This window comes from Alosa alosa, chromosome 5 (genome assembly GCF_017589495.1).
Source record: "Alosa alosa isolate M-15738 ecotype Scorff River chromosome 5, AALO_Geno_1.1, whole genome shotgun sequence".
NCBI classification, from domain to species: Eukaryota; Metazoa; Chordata; class Actinopteri; order Clupeiformes; family Clupeidae; genus Alosa; species Alosa alosa.
The window spans coordinates 22,950,510-22,975,867 of NC_063193.1; the positions used below are offsets into that span (position 1 = coordinate 22,950,510).

General features: G+C 44.9%; 1 protein-coding gene across 10 annotated transcripts in view; it reads left to right on the forward strand.

The window, feature by feature from the left end:
• The window catches only part of cabin1 (calcineurin binding protein 1), a 79,619-nt gene that overhangs the window by 6,788 nt on the left and 47,473 nt on the right, over positions 1 to 25,358 (forward strand). For 4 of the 10 annotated variants that reach the window (XM_048244098.1, XM_048244099.1, XM_048244101.1 and 1 more), the window contains 19 exons: positions 1,482 to 1,554; positions 1,894 to 2,081; positions 2,337 to 2,477; positions 2,879 to 3,076; positions 3,460 to 3,702; positions 3,865 to 4,018; positions 4,294 to 4,406; positions 5,552 to 5,713; positions 11,267 to 11,491; positions 11,747 to 11,892; positions 12,492 to 12,753; positions 13,155 to 13,325; positions 13,737 to 13,826; positions 14,626 to 14,798; positions 15,061 to 15,344; positions 19,693 to 19,761; positions 20,074 to 20,124; positions 21,759 to 21,938; positions 23,060 to 23,514. In XM_048244098.1, coding sequence (XP_048100055.1) covers positions 1,482 to 1,554; positions 1,894 to 2,081; positions 2,337 to 2,477; positions 2,879 to 3,076; positions 3,460 to 3,702; positions 3,865 to 4,018; positions 4,294 to 4,406; positions 5,552 to 5,713; positions 11,267 to 11,491; positions 11,747 to 11,892; positions 12,492 to 12,753; positions 13,155 to 13,325; positions 13,737 to 13,826; positions 14,626 to 14,798; positions 15,061 to 15,344; positions 19,693 to 19,761; positions 20,074 to 20,124; positions 21,759 to 21,938; positions 23,060 to 23,514 — 3,378 coding nt within the window. The remainder of the gene's footprint in view (positions 1 to 1,481; positions 1,555 to 1,893; positions 2,082 to 2,336; positions 2,478 to 2,878; positions 3,077 to 3,459; positions 3,703 to 3,864; positions 4,019 to 4,293; positions 4,407 to 5,551; positions 5,714 to 11,266; positions 11,492 to 11,746; positions 11,893 to 12,491; positions 12,754 to 13,154; positions 13,326 to 13,736; positions 13,827 to 14,625; positions 14,799 to 15,060; positions 15,345 to 19,692; positions 19,762 to 20,073; positions 20,125 to 21,758; positions 21,939 to 23,059; positions 23,515 to 25,358) is intronic. The other 6 variants (XM_048244100.1, XM_048244105.1, XM_048244102.1 and 3 more) reach the window with 6 other exon arrangements.

Consider the following 25,358-nt stretch of genomic DNA (forward strand, 5'->3'; position numbering starts at 1 on the left):
AACTCTGTATTTAAAGTGTTTTAGGCCTTGCCTTAGGCTGACCAGCTATGACGTAAATCGTGATCATACAACATTTTGTTTCGTCAAAAAAAGGTACAAGACTGTGTATATATTATAATTTTTGAGCAAAGGAACTACTCATCCCATTAGCCATTGCGAATGATACATTTTCCAACCTAATGATAATGATCCTTTTGAATGTAAGACAACAAGATGACTAACTTCCTACCGTTTTACAATTAAACTTTCAAAGTGAGAAAAACTGTTTTCATCGGATGGCCACGCATTGCTCCTGATATCCTTGGTAGCCATCTTGTTCGACAGAGCAAACCAACATTGGTAAAGATGGGAGTAAACATGTCCATGGCAACGGTGATCTCTACCAGACAAAAGCTCTGGTTTTACACATGGGTCATTCCACGTCAATTCAACCAGGGCCCACGCACTTAGGTCTCAAAAAAATCTGTAAAAATTACCAGGTGTACCTATGTTATCCAGGAGACACACTGTAAAATGACTTATGTAAGATCAATACTTTCCAAGATACAGCCAGTTTTACAGGGAGGGGGTGTAGATTTTGTTCAGCCTCTTTTTTTTTTTTTTTAAGTTCACAAGCCAGTTCACACTAAACCATGTAGGAGGCTCAAATTTTGCATGCTGGTACATAAATAGGAATAGTAGGTAACAAAATCGTCACATTTGGTCTGGATGATCCTGCATGATCATAGCTCTCCCTCAAAGTTGATCAAAATTGTATTGGAGTTTTTGGCTGGGCTCTGTTTAGGCCTTCAGAAGACATATTTGTACTCAACATAGGCTCTTAATTTATTTCCCTTATTGAGATAAGTAGAAACACTCTCACAAAAAGCAATGAACAGAACATACATTCCTTCAGGGTCTGAACAGCAGACCTCACAAGTCTGAAAAATAATTTTGGTTCTCATTTTCAGAGCGCCTTAACACCTTGTGGGAATATACAAAGATTATTTTTATATTTCTTTCACTCTCCATGATCCCTTCTTTTTAAAGACACTAATTTGACTTGTCTTATGCAAATCTTTCTTTTTTATTTTCCACCCACTTTTTTTCAACACTAACCTTGGGTCTCTTCGGAGTGTGCTGAAACGATCAAATTATCATTCTGTGTTGTTTCATTTCATTATGTTCACGTCTCTGTTTTAGCCTAATGTTGGTTCTGTTTACATTACAAACTCGCGGTTGGAGCGATTTCAAAATAAAAAGCGGTTTCAAAATAAAAGCCCTGCGAAACAGAAAAGGAAAAGACCAAAAAGAGTAAATAACATAAGTAATGCATTAATAGTAATATTAAAAAAAAGATCGTGAATCGAATTGTGACTTTAAAATCGAGAAATTGCATCGAATCGAGGATTTAGAGAATCGTGACACTCCTACTTTTTAGTGTCATTAAACACTGTACTGAATTCCACGTGTTCGTTGGTGTGCTTGTTTGGTTTCCATAGGAGATGATGATGATGAGCTTGGCATGTATGGAGCTGCAGCTGGAGAAGTGGTCCCAGGCCAAGGGCAAGTTGGGTAAGTTCTAACATGTACAAACCCTGTCTGACAAAATGTACTTGGGTCCATCCATAGTTCAATCCATAGTTCAGCGCTAAAATCTGCATTCAATTTGGATTTGGATCAAAACATCATAGATGGACTATTGTGCAAAATTCTGCACACTGTGCTTTTGGAGCCAGAGCATGAGTATTAAACAGAAACCCCCTCCAATTCTTCCCAGAGCCGACCCACATTTGCTAAGATCATCTCACATTCAACAGATGTTGCTGCCCTTTTAAAAACCATCCAATCTCTTACAGTCATTGAGGTTGCAGCTCAGAATGCCACTCAACTCTCTTTACCTCACGTTTCCAGTGTCCCCAAGGAAGCACATCCAGGGCCAGTCCAGTGACGATACTGAGCCAGACTTCCCCGGGCCACACCAGCAGTCGGACCTGCTGCTCATGGCCCTGGCCTCCTCCCAGAGGGACGTGTTCGGGGACGACTGGTGGGGTTATGTGGTGCGGGTCTACTGGTACAAGGCCCGCTTCCTGACTCTGCAGGTGAGGGCCTGTCACAGCTCTGATGAGAAACTGTGAGGGTCAATTGGGACTTGTCAGCAGCCAGTCATTGAAACAGCAAGCACATGCGCTCTAAAGCCCAGTGAAGTAGTCGGATTTTAGAGAGACTTAATGTTGTGTGCGTGCGTGTGTGCGTGGGTGTAAGAATGTGCATGTGTATTTGTATCTAGTGTGTGTGTGTGTGTGGGGGGGGTGCTCTATATGTTCCTGATCTATTGTCTCTATGTGCTCTGTCAGGGCGAGATGGACGAGGCCTTGGACAGCTATGACGTCTGCACAGGTATCCTGAATAGCAAACGCCAGAGCGGCAGCGAGGAGGAGAACTTCACCATCGTTCTACCTAACCTGCGAGCGGACGCCACCATCTCGTTGGAGGAGGTCAGTCCTTCCACAGGCATTCCATTGAGTTGACTTGCATTTAGAGAGTTGGCACATGACTGTCATTATTGGTTTTGCCAGCTGGGAACAGTACATTGAATTAGGAAAGCGTCATTACAGTAGTTTGTGATGGATGGAAACTCTTGGCTTGGTGTAGAGGTTTAAGAGTTCGGTCAGTCCTGTTGTGTGTACTTAAAAGCAAAGTTCCCAATGCCAGTGAAGGATTGTTGTTATTTAAAAAGGTTTTAAAAGAAAACTCTTAGTTAAAAACTTTTAGTGGCAGCACGATAAAAAACAAAGCTTCACCCCTGCCTATCTTTTTCTTTCTTTCTTTTTCTTTCATTCTTTCTTTCTTTCTCTCTCTCTCTCTCTCTCTCTATCTCTGTGGTTGTGGGGTTCAGATTGATAAGAAGCTGAAGAGCCTGGAGCGCTGCCAGTCCCTGGAGGAGATCCAGCGGCTGTACGAGTCCAGTGACTATGCGGCGGTGGTGCGGCTGCTGCAGCCCACGCTGAGTGGCGGGCCGGGCGCGGGCCGCGTCCAGCCCCTGGACTTCATCAGCTCCGCGCCAGAGAGGCCCACCCAGCTGCTGCTGCTACAGGTGGGCCTGTAGACCCTTTCAAGAGAGTTCCATTATCAGCATCAGAGTTGGCCCCACATCAGCATCATAGTTGGCTTCCGTTTTAACATTCCATGTTATCTTTATGCAGAGGAAGTAATTTGGGAACCAAATAGAACGTTCAAGCATTGTTTTTGTTTTTATTGTTGAAAGGGTCCGTAGAACTGCTTTTAAGTATTCCATTTTAGACATGCAATGCAGCACGGTTATGGTTTGGCATGGGAGGGACTGGAATGTTAACTGTTGTTGAGATTTATTATAGAGTCATATCACTAATCATTAGAAAAATGAGGCCTTTGTAGATGAAAGTATGGTTTCTCAGCCTTTACCCTTCTCCTTCACCATGTCACTTTTTTTTCACCCAGAATTCCCTGCTAAAGCAGAAGGACTACAAGCAGTGTCTGGAATGTTCCGAAGTGGCGCTGAACGAAGCTGTGCAGCAGCTCAACGACGTGCTACCCAACTGCCCCTCCAGTAAGGAGGAGTGGGTGAGCACCATCACCAAGCTGCTGGGGGGTATCGAGAGCTGCCTGACCGAGGAGCCACAGATCCTCAGCAACCTGCCTCGCTCTGCCAACATGGCCCGGCTGGCCAACAACCTCATCCAGGTCTGTCTTAGCCTTCACAGCCACATTTGGGATTTTAATGTTCTATTTGTTCAGAAGGTTTTTTTTCCAAGCACGTTTGTAATTTTAATATTTATTCCAATATTTTTTCCAAGAAGTTCCTTTGGACAAAAAGCGCTTAATCTTCCACGTAATCTTCCGTAGTTGATCGACTGCAGCATGGCGCTGCCTGACGACCCCAAGGAGCCCCACTTCTCCTCTGTGCTGCCCTGGATCCTGCTCCACCACATCATCAAGCATGAGGAGGTGGCCTTCCACTGCACCATGCACCGCCGCATGTCTGTGGAGGACGAGGACGGTGAGGCCTGGGACTCACTGGGACACTTTCCAGTCTCCTTGTAACCAGTCCACTGTCAGCTGATGAGTTTAGGCCTGTGTGTGTGTGTGTGCATTGAATCCATGCTGATTTGCAGCTGTTACAGATTCAGTTCAGCCAAGGTCTTACATGATGAAGCTGTTCAAAATTGATGAGTGTATCATAGAAGAGACCACAGTCATGTTTGGAGACAATTTCTTCATTGTTGTGTTCTGTGTTCTCTCTGTCCTGTCCTCGCTGACCTTTGACCCCTGCAGAAGTGGAGACTCCCATGCTGCCATCCTCGCTGATGTTGCTCAACACGGCCCATGAGTACCTGGGCCGCCGCTCCTGGTGCTGCAACTCCAACGGGGCTCTGCTCAAGTTCTACGTGAGATCATTCACTCAGTTTACTCATTCACTCACAGAACAGAACGGCTTCCCAGCACATCACTGTCACAATCATCACTGAGCTTTTTATGTAAAGTAGTGAATACCTGGAGTGATTAGAAGCGTTTCACTTGTAGTGTACAGTTACTAGGCACCCCACTTTCACTGTCTCCTGTGTTTAAGCCATGCAAGTGGAGGCTATTTTTTTGTAATTTACGTTTGTAGGTAATATGTTGCCATGTTATGGTTATGGTTATGGCAGACGCTTTTGAGCAAAGCGACATACAAATAACAACAATATAATAGTTCAATTTAACAGTAAACAATTTAAAAAGTTGGTAAGACTACATTAAGGAGAATAGCAATAATAAACAACAATGTAAATTCAATCAATAGCCTAATGAAAATAACCAAATACTATACTATACAAACCATAACACATAAGAATAGCTTAATAAACTAAGTGCATGTTGAACAGATATGCTTTTAGGCCCCCCTTGAAAGACCCAAAACTATCACAGGAGGGGAAAACACTGGGCAACTCATTTCACCAAAATAGAACCACTGAAGAAAAGAGTCTTAAATTTGACCTAGCATTTTTGGCTGGTCAACAGAACAGAAGACCGCAGTGGGCGGTTGGAAATGTACATCTTGATAATTGAACTGAGATAGGAGGGAGCAGATCCAGTTAGTGCCAAAGTGAGAGATTTAAATTTAATTCTGGCCACTATAGGGAGCCAGTGGACAGTAACTAGGAATGGAGTTACATGTGTCCTCTTTGGCTGATTGAAGACCAGGCTTGCTGCAGCATTCTGAATCGGTTGTAACGATCTTACTGCACAAGCAGGTAGGCTGGCTCACAGTATATTACAATAGTCCAGCTTTGAGATAACCATGGCCTGTACAAGAAGTTGTGTGGAATCTTGTCAGATAAGGTCTGATCTTCCTAACGCTGTAAAGGATAAACCAACATGATTTTGCAATTGATGCTAATTGACTGCTAATTGAGAAGTTAAGTCAGTCATCAATTACGACACCCAGGTTATGTATATTTTTGTATATTATAAATATTAATTTTACTAAGTAGGCTTACGTCTTAATAAACCCAAAGTGAATTGTGAGTTTTTCTTGTCTTGTGTGTGGCAGGTGTGTGTCCTGGAGAAGGAGGTGAAGGTCCTAAGGGCTAATGAGGCCCACCCCTATAAGGAGGAGCTGGAGATGGCCCTGGAGCAATGTTTCTACTGTCTGTACGCCTACCCCAGCAAGAAGAGCAAGCCCCGCTACCTGGAGGAGCACTCGGCACCACAGGTGAGACCCTGGCGCCCACGACACCACATGGTAGCTCACGCTGCACTTCTCAGCAGCTGTCGCGATTGCTGCTCTCATGCGGCACGTTCGAACAGCTCATGCTGCGTGTTTTTGAACGTTGCTTTACTGAGTGTGCAAATATGGTAGATTGGCATATATGATGTCTTATATGGTAGATTGGCATAGATAATGTTTTATATGGTAGATTGGCATATATGATGTCTTATATGGTAGATTGGCATAGATGATGTTTTATATGGTAGATTGGCATAGATGATGTCTTATATGGTAGATTGGCATAGATGATGTCTTATATGGTAGATTGGCATATATGATGTCTTATATGGTAGATTGGCATAGATGATGTTTTATATGGTAGATTGGCATAGATGATGTCTTTCTTTTCTCCCCCTCCACAGTCTTTTCCGTCATTCTCGTGCAGAGAAGTCTACCAAGTCCAACTAGTTTGACTAGCTAACTGGTAAAGATAAATAATAATAAGAGAAATGATTGAGAGAGGAAAACAATATATTTATATTTATAAATATATTTATTTTTATTTTATTTATTAGGGACCATGTACAAGGAGTACTGTATGAAGACAGAGGCTCTGGTATATGCCATATGTGAACTCAGGGTTGATTGCACCTGATTGCACCAGCACTGGTCTCATGATTAGCCTGACTCCACCACGTGGATAACATTAGTCATTAAAGACATGCTTTAGCCCGTCACACGATCATGGAAATATATTGTGTATTATATTATTCTACTCCCTTTAAACAAACCGTTTTGTAGAGTTGAAAAGGGAAGAACTTAATAGACTTCCCAAGTCAGTATAATACCTCATTCTCAGCAGAAACTGTGAAACTCTGGTAGCAGAAATCCTGGCAGGGTGCAGCAGTCAGAGGAGACCCTGCCGTACAGCACTGGCTCAGTATGGGCAACACCTGCACTTGATCAGCACTGCTGAGCCACTTCACAACTGCCACATGCCAAAAAAAGGGGCGTCTTTTCAGTCTCACAGGCCATTATAAATCTGTGTTTTTTTTGTGGGACTCAAAAGCAGTTTGACAAAGACTCTCTTTGTGGTCAGTTCTCTCTGGTGAGCTGGCACTTTGCTAGATCACTCATACTTCACTACAGTGTACAGAAAATCTGCGTTATATAACCCTTTCATGGTTATCTGACATGCGTAAAGCTGTAGTAATAGTGACGCCCCCCTCCCACACACTCACACATCGTACGGGAGTTGCCCCATTATTTTGCAATGGCAGAAGTGCTGTAGTTCACCACGCTACGGCACGTAGTGCCAATACTACTGGGAACAGCTTCTGTATGCTTTAATTGCATAGTGGGCACCCCATCTCACTGGTTTGTCAGTCAATGAGTGCAGACGTTGAGTTAATTAAATATTTGGCCTCGTGTGACCCAGGGTTTGTCTGCAAAAACAAATAAGGAATTTGCATGCAGTCAGGAGATTGATTCACTTTAATTACGTCCGGAATTGGATTAATTATCTGGCATTCCCAGCATCCAAATATTTACTGTGGGCCCTCTGCTAGCGGGAGAGTTGCCGTGGAAAACCCTGACCCTTCCCAACAGCTCTGACCAAGAGCTGCTCTGCTTTTCGGAAACATTTCCCTCGCTCTCTCTCGTTCTGTGTGTGTCTGTCTGTGTGTGTGTGGTTTGCTTTGGCAGTCTCGTCTAGGGGAACTTGGCTCCCTTACGTGTGTGTGTTTGTGTGTGTGAGTGTGCGAACTCTGGATGGGTACAGCACAGCCATAGAATGAATCAGACAGAATGCCTGACTTCATGTTTGGAGAAGTGTTTACCACAAGATCAAACGCTGGCCATGTTTCATGACCAATTCTTCTCCATGGGGACCAAACAGACCCTCATGTCGCCTGGAGTGTTTGCCAGTCTTCTACCTCACACGGCACCCCCTAATTTGTTTGTTTTACTGCTCAGGCCAGGCCAGTCTGTTACACAGCGGGAAGCAAACAGCACTCATCCATGCCAAATAAAACAAGCAAGCTCATGAAAAAGATTCCTGTTGAAATTATAGCGGTCAACACGCTCTCGGTTGTATATTTCTGGTTTGTATATTTTGGTAACGCTGGTAAGTGTTTGTTCAAAGATATGTAGCCAACAAAGCACAGTCGATCAATAGCATTTCATCAGGGCTTTGTCCTTTCTGTGTCTGACAGTGTAGCCTGGATGTTTGTAGGCCCACTCACAGGTATTTGTTAAGTAGTGAAGAGCCCACTGAAGGCACTCTTAAACCAGATCATGATTTGGGGACTTAATACACACCTGTACTAAGGGTTCCAAATGTAGGGCACTGCAAAAACAAGTGCCGTTAATCTTTGTGGCTCAAGAACTGCTCCTACAGGCTGTCGACCTGAGTGTGCTACAAAGGGCTGAGTGTTTATGTTGCATTTAAAGGGACCCCAGGCATGCCTGATGCTTTTTCTCTACGAAACTCCCCCTCGCTCGGTCTGAAGCTCTTTTCTTTTTCTTTGCGTCTTCCTTCAAGGGTTTTCGCTGCTTCTTCGCCGGCTCAGTCATTATACACACGTTTGCAACAATCTCTAGCGTTTCGTTAGCCTGCCTCTGTGCTGTAAACTGATCCTGCTTCGGGTCGGTGGTAGGATACACCGAACTTGCAAGTGGGATATTCTTCCTACAGGCAGTAGGGGCGGGCAAGAGAGCCTTCATTCGCCCCGTAATGAGTCATTTAACCATATACCGACAAACGAAGATGATTAATTAACACAAAAATGTTGCCTGGTGTCCCTTTAAACACATGAGATGTGAACCTGGAGTACACACACACACACACACACACGAACACAGACACACAGATTGTAATATAATTAAACAGTACTAGATGAGCTCCCTAGCTTTTGTAAAGCACATAATACTTTTTGCACACAGGAAGAAACGGTAGTCAGTCAGATTTGCTTTGCAAGATAATGAGATTATATAGAAAGTAAGTGGAAATGCTAGGACTCTTTGGCTCTGCAGGAAGTGGCTGAGGCAGTGGCCATGGAGCATGGTACTGCCTAACACAATTTTTTCTATGTATTATAACCTGCATAATGACCTTCATGTTTTAAAGGTGCTTGTTGAAGGTTATTTGAGCACAAAAGCCACTCAGATTGCCCCCCTCCTCCCTCCCAGGCTCCCAAAGCACTGTGTTGATCTGGTGGAATTGTTCCTGGTTCGGTCCAGGTCACCTTGTTTGTTTGTTTACCAGAATCAAAACTCCGTACAAAATAGAGTTGTTTGAGTACATGCACTGAGCAGTTAGCTACAGGACAGTGAGGATAGCTAAAGTTTACAAAATTGTATTGGGTGCCAAACCTTTCAGACAAGAGAGCCCATTGGCTTTGGTTACACTGTGTTCTCCGAGTCCATATTTGAACAAAAGACATTGCAGGCTGTATAACTTAAGCTCCCACTCCTCACACACTCTCTGTCTCTCTCTCCCAAAGCGATTTTGAATAGCATACCAGTGTTTCCCCTAGAAATTTTTCCAGCAGCGGTGCTATTACTTGGGGGTTGAATTGTTGGGGGGCCATTAATGCTGACACGCATGCACGTAGCCAGATGCTCTCCTTGTAGTATATTTCTCAGTCCCAAAACAACAAACCCACGTATAAAAAAGTAAATACTCACTTTTCTTCTAAATCACTCCCACAGTTACCATACAACTCACTCACAATTAACTCGAAAAGGACCTAGGCGACTTGATTGAAGTGCGACCGTTCGTCTCACCGTCAAGAGAACGCTGAAGTTATGAGAACACGTCTTTCTGATAAGAGAATGTAGGCTCCTATGTCTAATGCCGCAAACGTAGAAAAGGTCTGTTTGTGATAGCCTGTTATAGCTAAGTGGACAGAATTTAGGCTATACGTATATGCCAACATATGCTCATATTTCCTTTAACTATCAGAAAGTTTAAACAGGCCTAGACTGTGTTCGCCTAGCTTTCCCATGCAAACATTACATGTAGCCCTACGCTAACGTTACGGCTACAAGTCTAGGCTACAATTAACGTTAAGACCATACACCTTGTAGCACATTGGTTTACTCTATTGCATTACTTACGTTTTAATAATTTGTCGTTGAATGTTGATGGAGGCTCATCTTTGGGAAATCAGCTCTCTGGATAAAATTGTCAACCGGAGCAAGAGTTCTCAGAGTTGACGACACCGGACGTAAATCCAATCAGCAGAAAGAACCGCATCACAACAGTAGGCTAAATCGCAACAAACTTTTTTCCCCCCATGTTAAATTCATTTCGGTAATCATGAATTGGTTTCTTTTATTTGATGTAGGCTAGGAGAGGAGGATGCATGTTTCACATTAGTGTCAATGTGTCAAAGCAGGCTTTAGATCAGAGGAATTGCTCAAGCTTAACATATGGCATAGGCTACAAGCGAATTCACGGCATACAAACAGCTTCGTGATGAAATATAACTAATATCATTTTTTATTGTCACCAGGCCTATAAGTAGGCTATTTATTGTGTAACCTACAAGTGAACGATGACACCATAGGCTACACTGTGGCGGAGCAAGACCCCATCAGTCGGATAGCTAAACAATGTAACAGTGTTCAGAACGTAGGCTAGCCATATGGGCTGCAGACTTGTCTTTGGGCTTGTAATCACCTGACACATCATGCCGCATATATGTCCTGAATAATGAGAGGCTAAGTGCGGATTTGATGCACTTAACTTACTCAAGACTTTCAGAAAACAATTTCGAGATGACGTTGGCCGTTGTGCTTTTACAGTGTGTTAAGTGAATCTCGTGATATTATGTTGCAGCGGCGCTGAAAATCCACTGTAGGGGAAACACTGCATACTAATCTGCTTTGTTGTATTCGTGTGTTATGGTTCTGTGGTGGAACAGCCTGTTTCTTTTGGTTCAACAGGGCATACATCACTTTGGCTTAAAGTCATTAGAAGCGAGTGCGCTTCCCAGAGCACTGTTGTTCCAAGACACCCAGCTCATTTAGCAGCTATTACCTCAGTGGAAGAAAAGCAATCTTGTACATAATGCTCCAAGATGCTGCTGCTGCTGATGCCGTTGCTGCCCCTTGTTTGTTTGGAAAGTAAATAATAACATTAGCGTCACCCCGTTGGGTTGCGGTGTCTTTCTGATGGTTGAGTACTCATATTATTGCCCTTTTGCCTCTTCATACATATTCATTTGCTGCCAGCTTGCTCAATGTTGTAGAAAGTCAGGAAAAAAACACTTTTTTTCAAACAAGTGGCTGGCTTTAAAAAACAATAGCATGGGGAAAAAAAGAATCACTGAAATCTGCAGTGGTAGGGTGACTCTGCAGTGTTTATGTATCCAAGTGCAGATGTAAGTTATCAGTCATGATTTTAACAGGATCCAGTCACTGCTAAATACCATTACCTGACTTTAAGAATGACTGATACGTTTCCCTGCTGCTGTTTTGACTTTTTACAAACAATTAAGGTATCAAGATTTGTTTGAATCAGATTTAAGGTATCAAATTTGTGTTTTACAGGTGGAACTTCTGTGGAGCAATGCCCTCTTCATGTTTGACTACTTCAAGCCTAAGACGCTGCCCGAGTTTGACAGCTACAAAACTAGCACGGTGTCCGCCGACCTGGCCAACCTGCTGCGTCGCCTCTCGGGCATCGAGCCGCTCAGTGACGTGCCGACCCTGACCATGGACGACGTCTCCGACTACATTGATGGCGGTGGCGTGAAGGTGAGGGGCATCTCTGAGGTAGGTTTAAAATGGTCTCAACTAGGAAACCAGTGAGGATGTGACTGTAGAGAGACACACTTGAAACAGCGTTCTGATTATGTCCAGTCTGATAGCCCGGTCAGCGACTTATTTTCTAGTAATCTACTACTCCAGTTTCCAGTGACTTGTCAACACATTATTGTTGTGTGCTGTATGTAAATGATGTCCTTTCAGATACCCTGAAGAATACTGGTCATTTTTCATGATCTCTGGTGGTGTCGTGTACCTCTGCAGGTGCCTGCTCTTCCAGAGGGCTCGCCTCCAGCGCCCCCACTGGTGAATGAGATGTACTACCTCCTAGCAGATTATCATTTCAAGAACAAGGAGCAGTCCAAAGCCATCAAGTTTTACATGCGCGACATCTGTGTGTGTCCTAACCGGTACGGGACACTTACACTCACTCACTCACAATACCTCCTCAATAGGGACTTACACTCACTCACATTCAATACCTCCTCAATAGGGACTTACACTCACTCACATTCAATACCTCCTCAATAGGGACTTACACTCACTCACAATACCTCCTCAATAGGGGCTTACACTCACTCACATTCAATACCTCCTCAATAGGGACTTACACTCACTCACAATACCTCCTCAATAGGGACTTATACTCACTCACATTCAATACCTCCTCAATAGGGACTTACACTCACTCACAATACCTCCTCAATAGGGACTTACACTCACTTACATTCAATACCTCCTCAATAGGGAGTGGACAGATATATGATATGATGCAACTTTGCTGTCAGTTTTCACAGAAATTTGTTTTGCATCCTTTGGCAGTGACATTTTCATAGATGTCCAACATATCACACAAACATCATACGGAGACATTACAAAAATATATATATATATATACAAAAACATTTTACACAAGCATCGCATTATATTCCTGGATTAAACATGACAAATCCATAATCCTCATCATTTCCTTCGAATTTTATTTTTTTTTTTTTTTTTATGTTTGAAGGTTTGACTCGTGGGCAGGCATGGCATTGGCGCGGGCGAGTCGGATCCAGGACAAGCTGAACTCCAACGAGCTGAAGAGCGACGGGCCCATCTGGAAACACTCCCTGGCTGTGCTCACCTGCTTCAGGCGGGCGCTGGAGATCGACAGCTCCAACCTGGCGCTGTGGATCGAGTACGGCACCATGTCCTACGCCCTGCACTCCTTCGCCTCACGCCAGCTCAAGCAGTGGAAGACCGAGCTGCCCCCAGATCTGGTCAAACAGGTAAGTCGAGTGTTCCTCTCCATGCAAACAGGGGGGCACTCTTTCGTGTGTGTGTGGTGTGTGTGTGTGTGTGTGTGTGTGTGCGTGTGTGTGTACCTCTGCTTATACTGTGGGGTCCAAATTAATTTAGCCATGTTTTCATTTGTTGCTCCATGTATTCGTGGTTTTGTCCATTCATTCATGCAACTGAATTTCTGGCAAGCTCACCTTGTGTGACCCACATCATCCGGATCAATCATTTATTTTTGTTTGGTGTGTTGAATATATATTTTTGCAAATTATAACTGTTAGCTATAGCAGTAATTGATTCAGGTTACTTAGAGGCATTGTTCACCACCCATTTAGGTATATCTGTGCTCATTTGAGAGTTAAAAGTCTGATTTGTTTTGGGGGACGCTCAGATGGAGGAGAGAAGGGACTCCATGCTGGACACGGCCGCCAAGTGTTTCCAGGGCGCGTCCAGCTGCGAGGGGGACAGCGACGAGGAGGAGTGGCTCATCCACTACATGCTGGGCAAAATCGCAGAGAAGCGCAAGCAGCCACCCAAGAACTACCTGCTGCTCTACAAAAAGGTGACCTGCAGGGGGCGCTAGCCAAACCTCTTGCACCAAAAGGCAGCAATCTGCTGAATCGTATAGTAAACTCAGTCTTGTCAGAGTTATTGTTTATAAGCGGTGGTAGACTATTTTGACTTGTTAGAATATTATTGAATGGATTCCTCCATCCATATACTGGACCAGGTAATTCCACCTTCTTGGTTCAACAAACTGACACATGCTCTCGGTTCAACAAACAAAAATATTGTTGAGGCAGAAAGTAGGCAGAAAGTGAGGAGTTCTCTCTCCAGCCTGGAAACCCACCTCTTCAGTAAGTCTTGACACTTTCTCCATGGCTTAGCTATGTGTAGAGTATTATGATGGGGTTAGAGGTGCTGATGTGCTGTTGGTGACCCAACTCATTGTACTCTCCACTTCTTGTGTCAGTCGGCCAACTACCTCCACGAGGAGGCTGCCCGGTACCCCCGTAAGATCCACTACCACAACCCCCCTGACCTAGCCATGGAGGCCCTGGAGGTAGGCACTGGTCTTCTCATACACACGTTGAGCAGTGGGTCATAGATGAGGTAAACAAGTATATGTAGGAGTTAATTTGTGTATAACAAGTTTTATTCTTTATAATTAAATTGGGATTTTATTCCTTGTGGTCTCAATTTGTTTTTGGAATACTCTAATGATGATGATTGATGTAATGTTTGATGCTTTTCACACTTTAATTAATAAAGTTCAAGTTGATTAGTCACACCTCGCACAGCTGACAAGAACAACTCAGAACTCTTGTATAATAACAATTCCTGTATTTAAGGACTTTTCCAACAAGCTCTACATCTTCACTCTGTGATTGCTCTACCCCTGTTTGTCTCTATCCCTCTTTCCTCTCGTCCTCCCTCTCCTCTGTCTCTTTCTTTCCTCTCGTTCTCGTCCTCCTCTCTCCTCTGTCTCTATCCCTCTTTCCTCTCGTTCTCGTCCTCCTCTCTCCTCTGTCTCTATCCCTCTTTCCTCTCGTTCTCGTCCTCCTCTCTCCTCTGTCTCTATCCCTCTTTCGTCTCGTTCTCGTCCTCCTCTCTCCTCTGTCTCTTTCCCTCTTTCCTCTCGTCCTCCTCTCTCCTCTGTCTCTTTCCTCTCGTCCTCCTCTCTCCTCTGTCTCTTTCCTCTCGTCCTCCTCTCTCCTCTGTCTCTTTCCTCTCGTCCTCCCTCTCCTCTCCTCTCCTCTGTCTCTTTCCCTCGTTCCTCTCGTCCTCCCTCTCCTCTCCTCTGTCTCTTTCCCTCGTTCCTCTCGTCCTCCTCTCTTCTCTTTCCGCTCCTCTCATCTCAGCTGCACTTCCGGCTCAGTGCCACCATCCTGAAGCTGCTGGAGGACGAGAGGGCCAATGAGCAGAAGGGGGAGGAGGAGCTGGACTTTGAGCTGTTCTTCAACACGCTGGCCGAGGCTGCCGTGGGGCCGTTTGCCCGAGGGGAAGAGAAGAGCATGCCCAAAACCAGCGAGAAGTGAGAGTGTCTCTCTCTCTCTCTCTCTCTCTCTCTCTCTCTCTCTCTCTCTCTCTCTCACACACACACACACACACACACACACACACACACAATCCCTGCAGCTAAACATGTAAGCAGTGGATTTAACAAAATGTTGTCATTTTGTCTTTTGTATGGCACTTTGTTTTTAATGAAAAGTAGTTAGGCTGTATATATGGGGAAGAAGGTCTCTGGTTTATCTTCCACCCTAGTTCACTGTTGTTGTCTCCATTGCTTCCAGGGACAAGACCCTCTCCCTGAACGACGACGACTCCCGCTCCTCCATGGGCACCGGCCTGGCGTCCTCCTCATCGGCGCCGGCAGCTGCAGCAGCAGGGGTGACGGTGACCGGCACCACCACCACCACCACCACTACCACCACCTCGCTCCCGTCCAGTGCGCAAGGTCTGACCTCACCGCCGTACACGGCCACTCCGGTGGACCACGATTACGCCAAACGTAAAAGGCAGAGGCAGCAGCAGCAGCAGCAGCAGGAGCAGCAGCAGCAGCAGGAGCAGGGAGATGGTACAGTCCCAGTCCTAACCACTCTCTGGGTGTGGGCCCCTTCCACGGGAGAGGAGGCACACTGGGGTGTGGAGCGCTAACCAGAATGCTAATGCTAACGATAAAGATAATGCAGAGCATTATCGATGATGATGGTAGTATTGATGAAGATCAGGGTGGTGGTGTACGATGGTGATTTTTGTTTCGGGATGATGATGATGATGGTGATGATGTTAATAGTGGTGATGGTGATGATGAAGAGTAGTCATCATGGTGCTAATGGCTTTGAATCCAGTACTGACTCCCCCCTCGCCCCTCCCCCCCCTGACCCCACACCCTGGATTGCGCGGGGAGACAGGGCCGTGGGTAAGTGGGCAATATGGCTTCCAGTGCTGTGTGAATGTGTCCTTTCTGCCTTTTCCCCTTCCTCACACTGTTACGCATAGATATTAGAAAGCTAGAGACCGCATTAGGCTCCAGAACCTATGTAAATAGCGCCGCCATCATGGTAGGGGCAACAATCACTGGAGGCCAATGGAGAAACGTGTGACTCTGACTGGAAATCCAACAGGTGTCTCTGATTGCCGGCAAGTGTTGCCCATAGACAGTAAGGCGTTTGCCCTCACCAATATGGCGGCCGCGTTCACGTATGCCACCTCATAGAACTATACGGACAATGCGGTATCTAGCTTTCTAATATCTATGCTGTTACGGTTCTCTTTTTTTTAAAGTTGTATTTATGAGCTTTTTAGCCTTTATTTGACAAGACAATCAAAAGATGATAGAAAAACGAGTGGGAGAGAGAACTTGGGAAGTGGGAAATGACCTCCAGCTGGACTCAAACCCTGCTCCCCATGGTCACTGAGCCCATTCATCATATGATATGCCGACGTTACCGCTGCGATTGGGTTCCCCCTGTTATGGTTTTCATCGTAGTCAAGCACAGCCATCCTGGCGTTGGAGGTGCCCTTTCAGAGAGCTGTGGCTGCTGGAGGTCCTGCTATGGGGCTTGGCGGATTAGGAGGTGCCTCCAAGAGATGTGGGCAGGGACAGGCCTCGCCTCGCCTCGCCTTGCCTTTTGTGCTCCCGAGAGGCCCTGCGGTCAGGGCAGAGGAGAGCTGTGCCTCGGGGCGGCTGTCATGGGCCAGCTCACCTCGGGGAGAGAGAGGGAGAGGGAGAGAGAGAGAGAGGAGAGAGAGAGAGGGAGAGAGGGGAGAGAGAGAGAGAGAGAGAGAGAGAGAGAGAGAGAGAGAGAGAGAGAGAGAGAGAGAGAGAGAACACTGTGCAGGCTGCCACTGCTGACAGGTTGGCACTGAGAAACAGTGTGGGCGACACCTGTGTGTGTCTGTGTATGTGTGTGTGTGTGTGTGTGTGTGTCTGTGTCTGTGTCTCTGTGTGTGTGTGTGTGTGTGCGCAGTTATGCCTGCTTCCTGACTGTTTGCTTCCTTAGCAGTCAGTCTTCAGCCATTTGTCATATAAATATAGCCTGCTGCATCTCTGTAGCTGCCCTTGTCACACAAAGGCAGTAGAACCAAGAGAGGTGAAGATGAGCATAGAGAAACCGGCCGAGTTGAATCTGCTGGGTTTTTAGAGGCCTTTATCTAAATTCATGGAGGTCTTTTGAATGTAAGACCAGTACTTACAAAAGACTGCCCAACGCAATTGTTGTTTCCAGTTTGGATTTTGTTAAATTGGCACCAAAATGTTTGTCCTGAAAATAACTTGGCTGCTGGCTTGGGTTTTGCTAATTGATTGTAATTACATTAAATTGCCCCCCTCCCCCCTGCTGTGTGGAAAATGTTTTGGTCTGCAGACAGCTGTACATTGTCTGTATTCTGAAATGACCCCCAAAAAAAAAAAACACACACACTCCCCCTCTATCCAGTCCGAGTTCGAAAAAGCTGACATACGTTGGCTCTGCTGTGCTGGTCACAATACTGAGCTGCTTGGATGTGAAGCACTGAATATTAATAATAAAATAGACTTTGTTATGCTCGCTAATAGACCTCATCTTTCTTGGAAAAGCTGTGTCTGGTGTATGCAGCTGTCACAATTCATAGAACTGTGTTCATCTAATTTGGCTCAGACAAGACAGGATAATGTAGCACCAGAAATGGCTGAAGGGCCTTTCTGTCTTGTAATTGTACTGTTGTCACACCTGAACCCACAATGGAATATTCCCTGTAATGAGTTGGTTTTAAAAGGCATATTATTGTCTGTGGCCCAGGGTTTGTGGTGGTTGAGTTCCACAGCCAATCAAATTACATCCCTTCCTTTCGTGTTCCAGAACATTGATGGACTGGAATATGTCTCAGTTTATTTCCCATTTACAGAAGACAATGAACAGATACTGGAATATTACTTATTTGTATTTATTTATATGTGTATTATGTAAATGTGTATATAGAGTATTGTTACTTATTACTTAGTTACTTATTTGTATTTATTTATATGTGTATATAGAATATTCTGTACAGACAGAATAGCTAGCTAGAGGACCATGAGGAAGCTGGCGCCCACAGCTGAGGGGTTGACGTCACCTCCTGCTGCCGCGTCTCACTGCCACTGGCAGCCCCTCAAAAACGCACTCAGATGCAAATGTCAGGTCGCAAGGCTTCCCCTGGTGTACCCTGACTGGGTGTGGGGGGGATCCCCCCCCCCCCCACCCCCACCCCCCGCCTCCAGCTTGCTGCTGTGTCTGTCTTTTCTCACCTCTGTTTTCCATGAGAGGACGAGGGGGGTGGGTGATTTTGTGGTTGAAATGTCCACAGTATTAGACGGTGCTTTCCAGTCCAGTTCCATTATTTATTATTTTATACATATTATTTACTTTTATTTTTGTTTATTCATTTCATTTTTTAGGGCCCATGTACAATTTCAAGTATAAATGTTGTCATTTAAAGCATTGTACCAGAGTTAAGAGTCTTAGAGTTAATTTACAGTACGTCTAGTTTCTCCTGAGGTCTTGATGCACACAGACTTAATCAATCCGGGTGAGTTCAGTCAGGTAAGTAAGGGCCCTGCTGAGACGTGAAAGTCACAGTGCTTTGGGTTACCAAGGGACAGAAGAGGTAAACATCAGTATAAGTGACTGTCTGATGTAGCCGTTTAAACACAACCGCTCTGGAAACAGTTTGTGTGTCTGATCCACTGTTTGTGGAAAATTGTGAGGGATGTTTTCAAGAGTAAAGCTTAAATCAGGTACAAACCAAAGCTCAGAAAAGAGTTGAATCTTATTGTGTTTTTGAGAATAGTTCAAATATACTGATTAGCTTGTGAATAGGAGATGGAAAGCTCATTAAAGTGGAAGCTGCTTTTTGAATTTGTTATTTTTATAAAAGCACTTACTGCATGATTGGTAAGAGGCTCAAGTTTGTACCCATTCATTAGGGATGGTTGTTCTTTCCACTGACAGAATGTAGGCCATATCGAACACTTGGGAAACCACTTTACCCTTTCTAGGTAGTGTCTTCAATGCATTTTGCAAGTACCTTCCAGCAGGCCATTTATATTAGTCACTGTGTGTCCCATTCAGAAAGCAGGCAACGGCAGGAAGTAGCTCGAAATCATGTTGAGAAGGTTTTTTTTTTTTTAAACTGTTGTGTGTGTGTGTGTGTGTGTGTGTGTAAAATGACTGCAGCCATATTGCTCATGTTGCCACTATTTGCCTGTCTATCGTTCCAGAGTCCATCCTACCTATCTACCTGCCTACCTACCTACCTGCCTGCTACCTCTCTGCCTGCTTGCTTCTGACACCTGCTTTTGTCATTTTATTTACGAATGCATGACAGTTGAAGGTTTTCCCTGCTGGGGGGGGGGGGGGGGCAAATAATGCGGCTAATTTGGCAAACCCAGAATCCAACAATGCACCCTGTCCTCTGCCGTCTGTGTGGGGTTGTTTCTGTCTCGTCAGTTTGGTGTGTCGTTTCGCAGCGAAAAAGCAAGCTGTGTAACGTTGAAATGAATTTAGAGTTGCCAAGTGCTTCTGTGTGTGGAATTCTTCAACAGACCTTCTGCAAACCTCTGGCTTCTGTCGGGCAGAATCCCAAACACCAAGTAAACGCCTCATCAACATGACCAGAGATAAAAGTATGACTAGAAAAGACTTGACAAGTCGTGTGCTTACTTTGAATGAATATACCAGGTTAAATCGAGCAGTAAAGTCAAGTAGGAGCAATTGCTCAAGAAGGCAGAAGTCCAGTGTCTGTTTGTAGCAGGTCCGTTGGTTCTCCAAACTGCTCCGATCACCATGATTGATTGTGTGGAATTGATGGATGGCCAGCAGTTCCTGGCTCAGCTTGACGGCGAGAGGGGCTGTCCCAGCTGCTAATGTGTTTGTTTGTAAGCGATGTCATGGTCTCCTCAACAGCGCTGCAGTCTCATGGCCATGACTACTGCCTCTACATGCCTACTGCATTACAGATGATGCCCGTCACTGGTATGGCACCTACTGGCTCCCAGGCCCTCCAGTATAAAAGGACCTACTATACTTTCCATTTGATTTAGCTTAGCTTTAGCTTCGGCTTATCTAAGGTCATGCATGTTTGCCATGTGCAGAGCTATGTTATTGTGCTTTTCATATGGAGTTGCTTGAATATCAAATTATGTATGTTTTGCTACTGTAAAAATCAGTCAGTCTAACCATTAATGATTTAGTCCTCATGATAAGTGTCTGAAATGTGTCCTTTTCTGCTTGATTCTGGAAAGCAATGATCTCAAGTACATATTCTGTCGTTCTCCTGCAATGCAGACAGACAGCTTACCTCTTGCACATGCATTTTGGCTTACAGAAAAAAAACGGGTGAGCAATCTGGCTCTCAACAGATCCATCACTTTAAAAAAGGCTTGCCAGCATTTCACTAATTAGATCTTTTAGAATTCCCCTGTGTTCTTATTACACAGACTGAGAGGGTGAAAAAAGACACACACTCTCTCTCTCTCTCTCTCTCTCTCTCTCTCTCTCTCTCTCTCTCTCTCGCTCACATACACACACACACACACACACACACACAAACACACAGACACACAGACAAACACACATGCACAAGCAACAGCAACCCCAGGCTTGTTGCCCCTGCTGCTGATGTGGTTGTCTACAGAAGGCTGCGGTGTTGTGCTGAGGCTGCATTTGCTGAGCGGGTGGGGGCGGCGAAGCACTCCGTGCACTAACGCTGGGGCAGATGCCATGTGTTGTGCTAACTCACTTTTTTGCCCCAAACACTCTGGATGGCGCCTCAAAACTTCATCTGAACTCTGCTTTTTGAGACTTAGAAAGCCGAAGCAAAGGTCATACACATTGACATATCCAGTGAATCGACAATGTCAGAATTACTGACATTACTGGAAATTGTCATGGCCCTTCTGAATTTTATACGCCATGTGGTGACAATTAAGAATATGATGATATGATAATACTGTTGGATCACTGGATACTGATTGTAATGACTAAAACATGTGACATTGGCAGTAACAAGATTGACATGTTAGTCTTAGGGTATGTTAGTCTTATGAAGCAGGGTTTGGGTAAGGTCTTACAGCATGGTGCAGACCTGGGGGATTGTTTTAGGGGAGCACCTGATTGAAAATAGGAGATATAGGTTCATGCACACTGTGAGCACAGGTTATGGGAGTGGGCCTGTTTCATTTGCTATACTCATTGTCCCTCAGGCAGAAGCAGGTTTATGATATATTGATATTCAGTGTTCAGTACTTTGTGGTACATTCTATTCTCAGATATTGTTTTCAAACATCAAGCCTTTTAAGAGGTGTCCATGATTGTCTCAGCATTTGTAAAGCAGGCCCTTTTTATTGGCCATCATGGGAAGAATGTAATTATTCTGCACATTTATGCACCCCTTCCACTCAAATATCTCCTTGACAACTCCTCAAGGTCTGCTGGATTATAGCCAGTACTTAAATGTGAAGGACGGTGGCTCTTGAGGGACAAGAGGAGTGCAGCGTACTGAGTTACTCAAAGCTCACCTACTTGTTGCTTAAATCAGAGCTCTGACTGGGCACAATTACAGACCCCTCTGCCTGCATTCAGAAAGCCCCTGACCTTCTCCCCCCACCCCCTGTCCCCACACACCCCTACTCCTCTGTGAAGGTGGAGTACCTTGATGACTTGTTAATCAGTCTCTTCTCACCTGAGTGCTGCAGAAGCAGTTGCTTTCGCTCATCAGTAAAAGGGCTCGATTCACTCTTCGCTGCACTCTAGTTTCTGCGTCGACGCCGCGGTGATTGTGCTATTCGCACCATGACTCAGTGCAGCGTCAACAGCGAGCTTTGGTGATGTTGGTCTTGTGTTGTGCCGGGGACTTGGGTGGAGTTGTGTCCACACACCAGCTGTTGAAGGAAGCCAGGTGGGCCACTTTTTGTGATGGGCAAAGTGGTCAGCCGGCTCTCATGATCTTGTGTGTATGCTCTCCACCTCAGACCACAGTCAGGACAGTGTGACCCAGCTGCTCTCCGACTCCAACTCCCTCCAGGATGTGTTCCTGGACCCCACCAGCTCTCAGGACAGCAGCCAGAAGGTGGACTCTGGGAAATGTAGTACGTTCTCTGAGGACACAAACCCCCAAATGAAGGAAGGGGCGGCCCTGGTTGAAGATCCAGGTGATTATCTGCCCTGTCTGTTTTTTGTTTGTATTATATTTAGGGCTGTCTTTGCTCTTGTGAAATAAAAGATGCATTATGAAAAATGCATTACATTACCTCCACAGATGCAACATAGTTGTGTGGTGTTATCCTTTGGTAACACTAATTCTGATATCAACATCCTGTTACAAGACCATAATTAACTTTATGCAGCCCACAGACAAAGTTGCACACAAGACATTTGGCTTGACTAGTTGGTATTTGTTTCTCACACATCTCCTCATACAAACTAATTGGAATATTCATGACATTCAGACATTGATAGACTGTCTGGAATGATCTGGGCTGGAGGCTAGCAGCTATCATATTGGGCAGCCCTCACTTCAGACTTGTTTGTCACAGTCTCACAACAACACTGGAACATAGATAGATAGATAGATAGATAGATAGATAGATAGATAGATAGATAGATACATACTTAGATAGATAGATACTTAGATAGATACTTTATTGATCCCCAGGGGAAATTCAAGATTTGGAACATTCGAATCATGTTTTGCCATTTTAATTTTTTTATTTAAATTTTTGACAAACAAACAAGGCAAAACAAATCAAACAAAGTGCATTCAAAGCATGTGTGGTCCAAAATTATTTCTTCAAATCGGTCCTAGAAGTTGATTGGTTGATTTATTTTTTATTTAACTTTTTTTGCAAACCTATATGAATGAACATAATACAAACATGTGAAATGTTTTTTTTAAATCAATGCAATTTACTCTAGAAAGCTTTTACATGCACAGTATTGGTTATATAACAACCTCTGCTATGAAGCTCCTAATGAGCCAATATCTGGAGAGAGAGATGGACCGTAGAAGTGCTTTGCCATCAAGTTCACATGGACTCATTATAGCAAAAATATTTCCCTCTCTGTTACCAATTTCTAAGCAAGGATTTCCACCCAATTTCCAATGAACAGGAACAAATGGAAGTAAGAGGTGTACAGTTACTGGCTCATAAATAACTTCTGGCCAGAATCACTTGGTTTGCCTTTAAAAAACATATAAAACATAGTGTTTGTTATTATTGTTTGTTATTATTATTATTATTATTATTATTATTATTATTGATTTGTTTGGCAGGTTCCCTTCAGGAGAAGCCCACAGAGGCTAGGCCAACTTTACCCTCCCAGGATGACACCACCACACAGGAGTCCTCAGATACGCTCTCCATCACCTCACCTGAGACGTGCGCCCCGAAGCCTCCCGCTGAGCTCTTTGCCCAAACCCCCACCACCACCACCCCCACCACAACTTCCACTGCAGTCACACCGACTTCAGCCAACGCGCCCAATCAGAAGTCGACCCAGTCCACGCCGCCCACCCCACCCAGCGAGAGCAAGCGCCGGACTGAGCCACCACCACCGCAGGAGCTCCCTGAGGTGCCCAAGAGCCTGCCGCAGGGCCGGACAGAGCAGCACTACCTGCTGGTGGACTTGTCCATCCGCTCGCTCTTCCTCTGCCTGAGCCGCTTCCCGCAGCACTACAAGAGCCTGTACCGGCTGGCCTACCTCTACGCCAACAGCAAGACGCATCGGGTCAGTGCACCACACTCTTTTGGAAACGGTTCATGGCATGCACCCACATATGCATTAGGAGTCATGCATTATCATACTGGATATGTAACCATCCTACCTCTTTAATATATACCTCAGGTGGCTTTAAACACCATGTTCTATTCTCTACACCTAACTAACCTCTCACTTATCATGTATACAGACCTTACTGCCCTGTAGCTGACCCTAGTCAGATGGGTCAGGCCCTTGAGTCGTGGATCTGCTCGAGGTTTCTTCCTATATGTATCTCCAATTCTAGGGAGTTTTTCCTCGCCTCTGTTACTCATGGGCTCTCTCTGATTGTTTAAACACTCTGTAAAGCGCCATGAGACATGTGTAATGTTTTGGCGCTTGATATGCATTCACATCCAGCAAGGATTAGTGCTGTGTAAATATGTGTTGGGAAAGGCCCCCATATGTGAATATAATATGAGATGCCTGAAAAGTGTTAGGTAATACGTTCTTGCTGGTGCACACTTCAAATAGGCTAGTGTTTTTCCACTGAGAGAGTGAACGTTCCATACTCATTTTGGAGCATACATACACATATGCCCACGAACAAACACAGCCACCCTCACAAAAACAGGCAAAGCAGAAGCAAAACACATTCTGAAAAATGCAACAACCTATTAGCTTACTCACTAGAAATTGTAGCATTAAAAAGTGGCCATTGTTGAGTTAACTATTTGGTGCATCATGGTATGCAGCAATTTGACATTTTTGAAGTATGTTTTTATAGGCAACTAGTTGGTAGTGTCTTCACATATATTCTTGAAGGGGGGGTGGGGGGTGGGATCACTTGACCATTCACAGAAATCTCTGTAAAATAAAGAATTGAACTGCATTACAGATGCTGCCAAAGACAGCAAGGCCAGTAAAGCTTGTGTTTGGGGCTCCATGTAAAGACAGCAAGGCCAGTAAAGCTTGTGTTTGGGGCTCCATGTAAAGACAGCAAGGCCAGTAAATCTTGTGTTTCGGTCTCCATGTTGCAGTCACCGCTGGCAGGCTAGTAGTGGAAGTCGAAGTGAGTCATGGAGAGTCAAGAAGTATCAGACTGACCAGGTCCAATAAAAAAGGGGACATGGGTTTGTACATCATCGTTTTCAGATGTTTGCGGATTCACTGTCCAATGTCCGCATTAAAACACAAAGCCAAAGTATTCAAATGAATCAAATTGTTCACGTTTCAGGAGCTTGAAAACCCCAGAAGAGAATAGATGAGACTGAGCAAACTGAAAAAAAAAGTGTTTTGGTTTCAAACGAAATAGTGCAGATGTAGCCTAAGCTCCTAGTGAGTCTGGGGCCATGGGCAGAGGCAATGCTGACTGAGCTGTTAGCACCATGGCATGGGTGGAGGGAAGGGACTGCCGTCTGAACCCAAGAGAACTCAGGGGTACAGGGTGGCACTGTGCCTGGGTCAACACCAGCACCAGCACCACCACTACACCCCTCTTCTCCTCTCTCGCCTCTGTGGCATTGTGCCCAGGTCAACACCACCAACATGCCCCTCTTCTCTCTCGCTTCTGTGGCACACCACGCCACTGGAGAGAGACGGTTTGGATGGCACAGGTTCTGCTGGGGCGGGCAGTGCTGGTTGCTTGCCGTTGCCATGATGGACTGAGTCAGCTCTAAATTGATCCCATCTGCGGCAGGCCTGGGATAATTTTTTTTGCAGTTCCAGCAAGGCTGTGCACTGTGCAGAATTATTTTCTGGTTTTGTCTGGTTATGTTGCTGATCGGATCATTAACGGCCAAAGCAACAAAGACAAATGATGGGAGAATTTGTTGGTATAGAATCCATCATGAGTGTGAAGAGGGGTGGGTCTG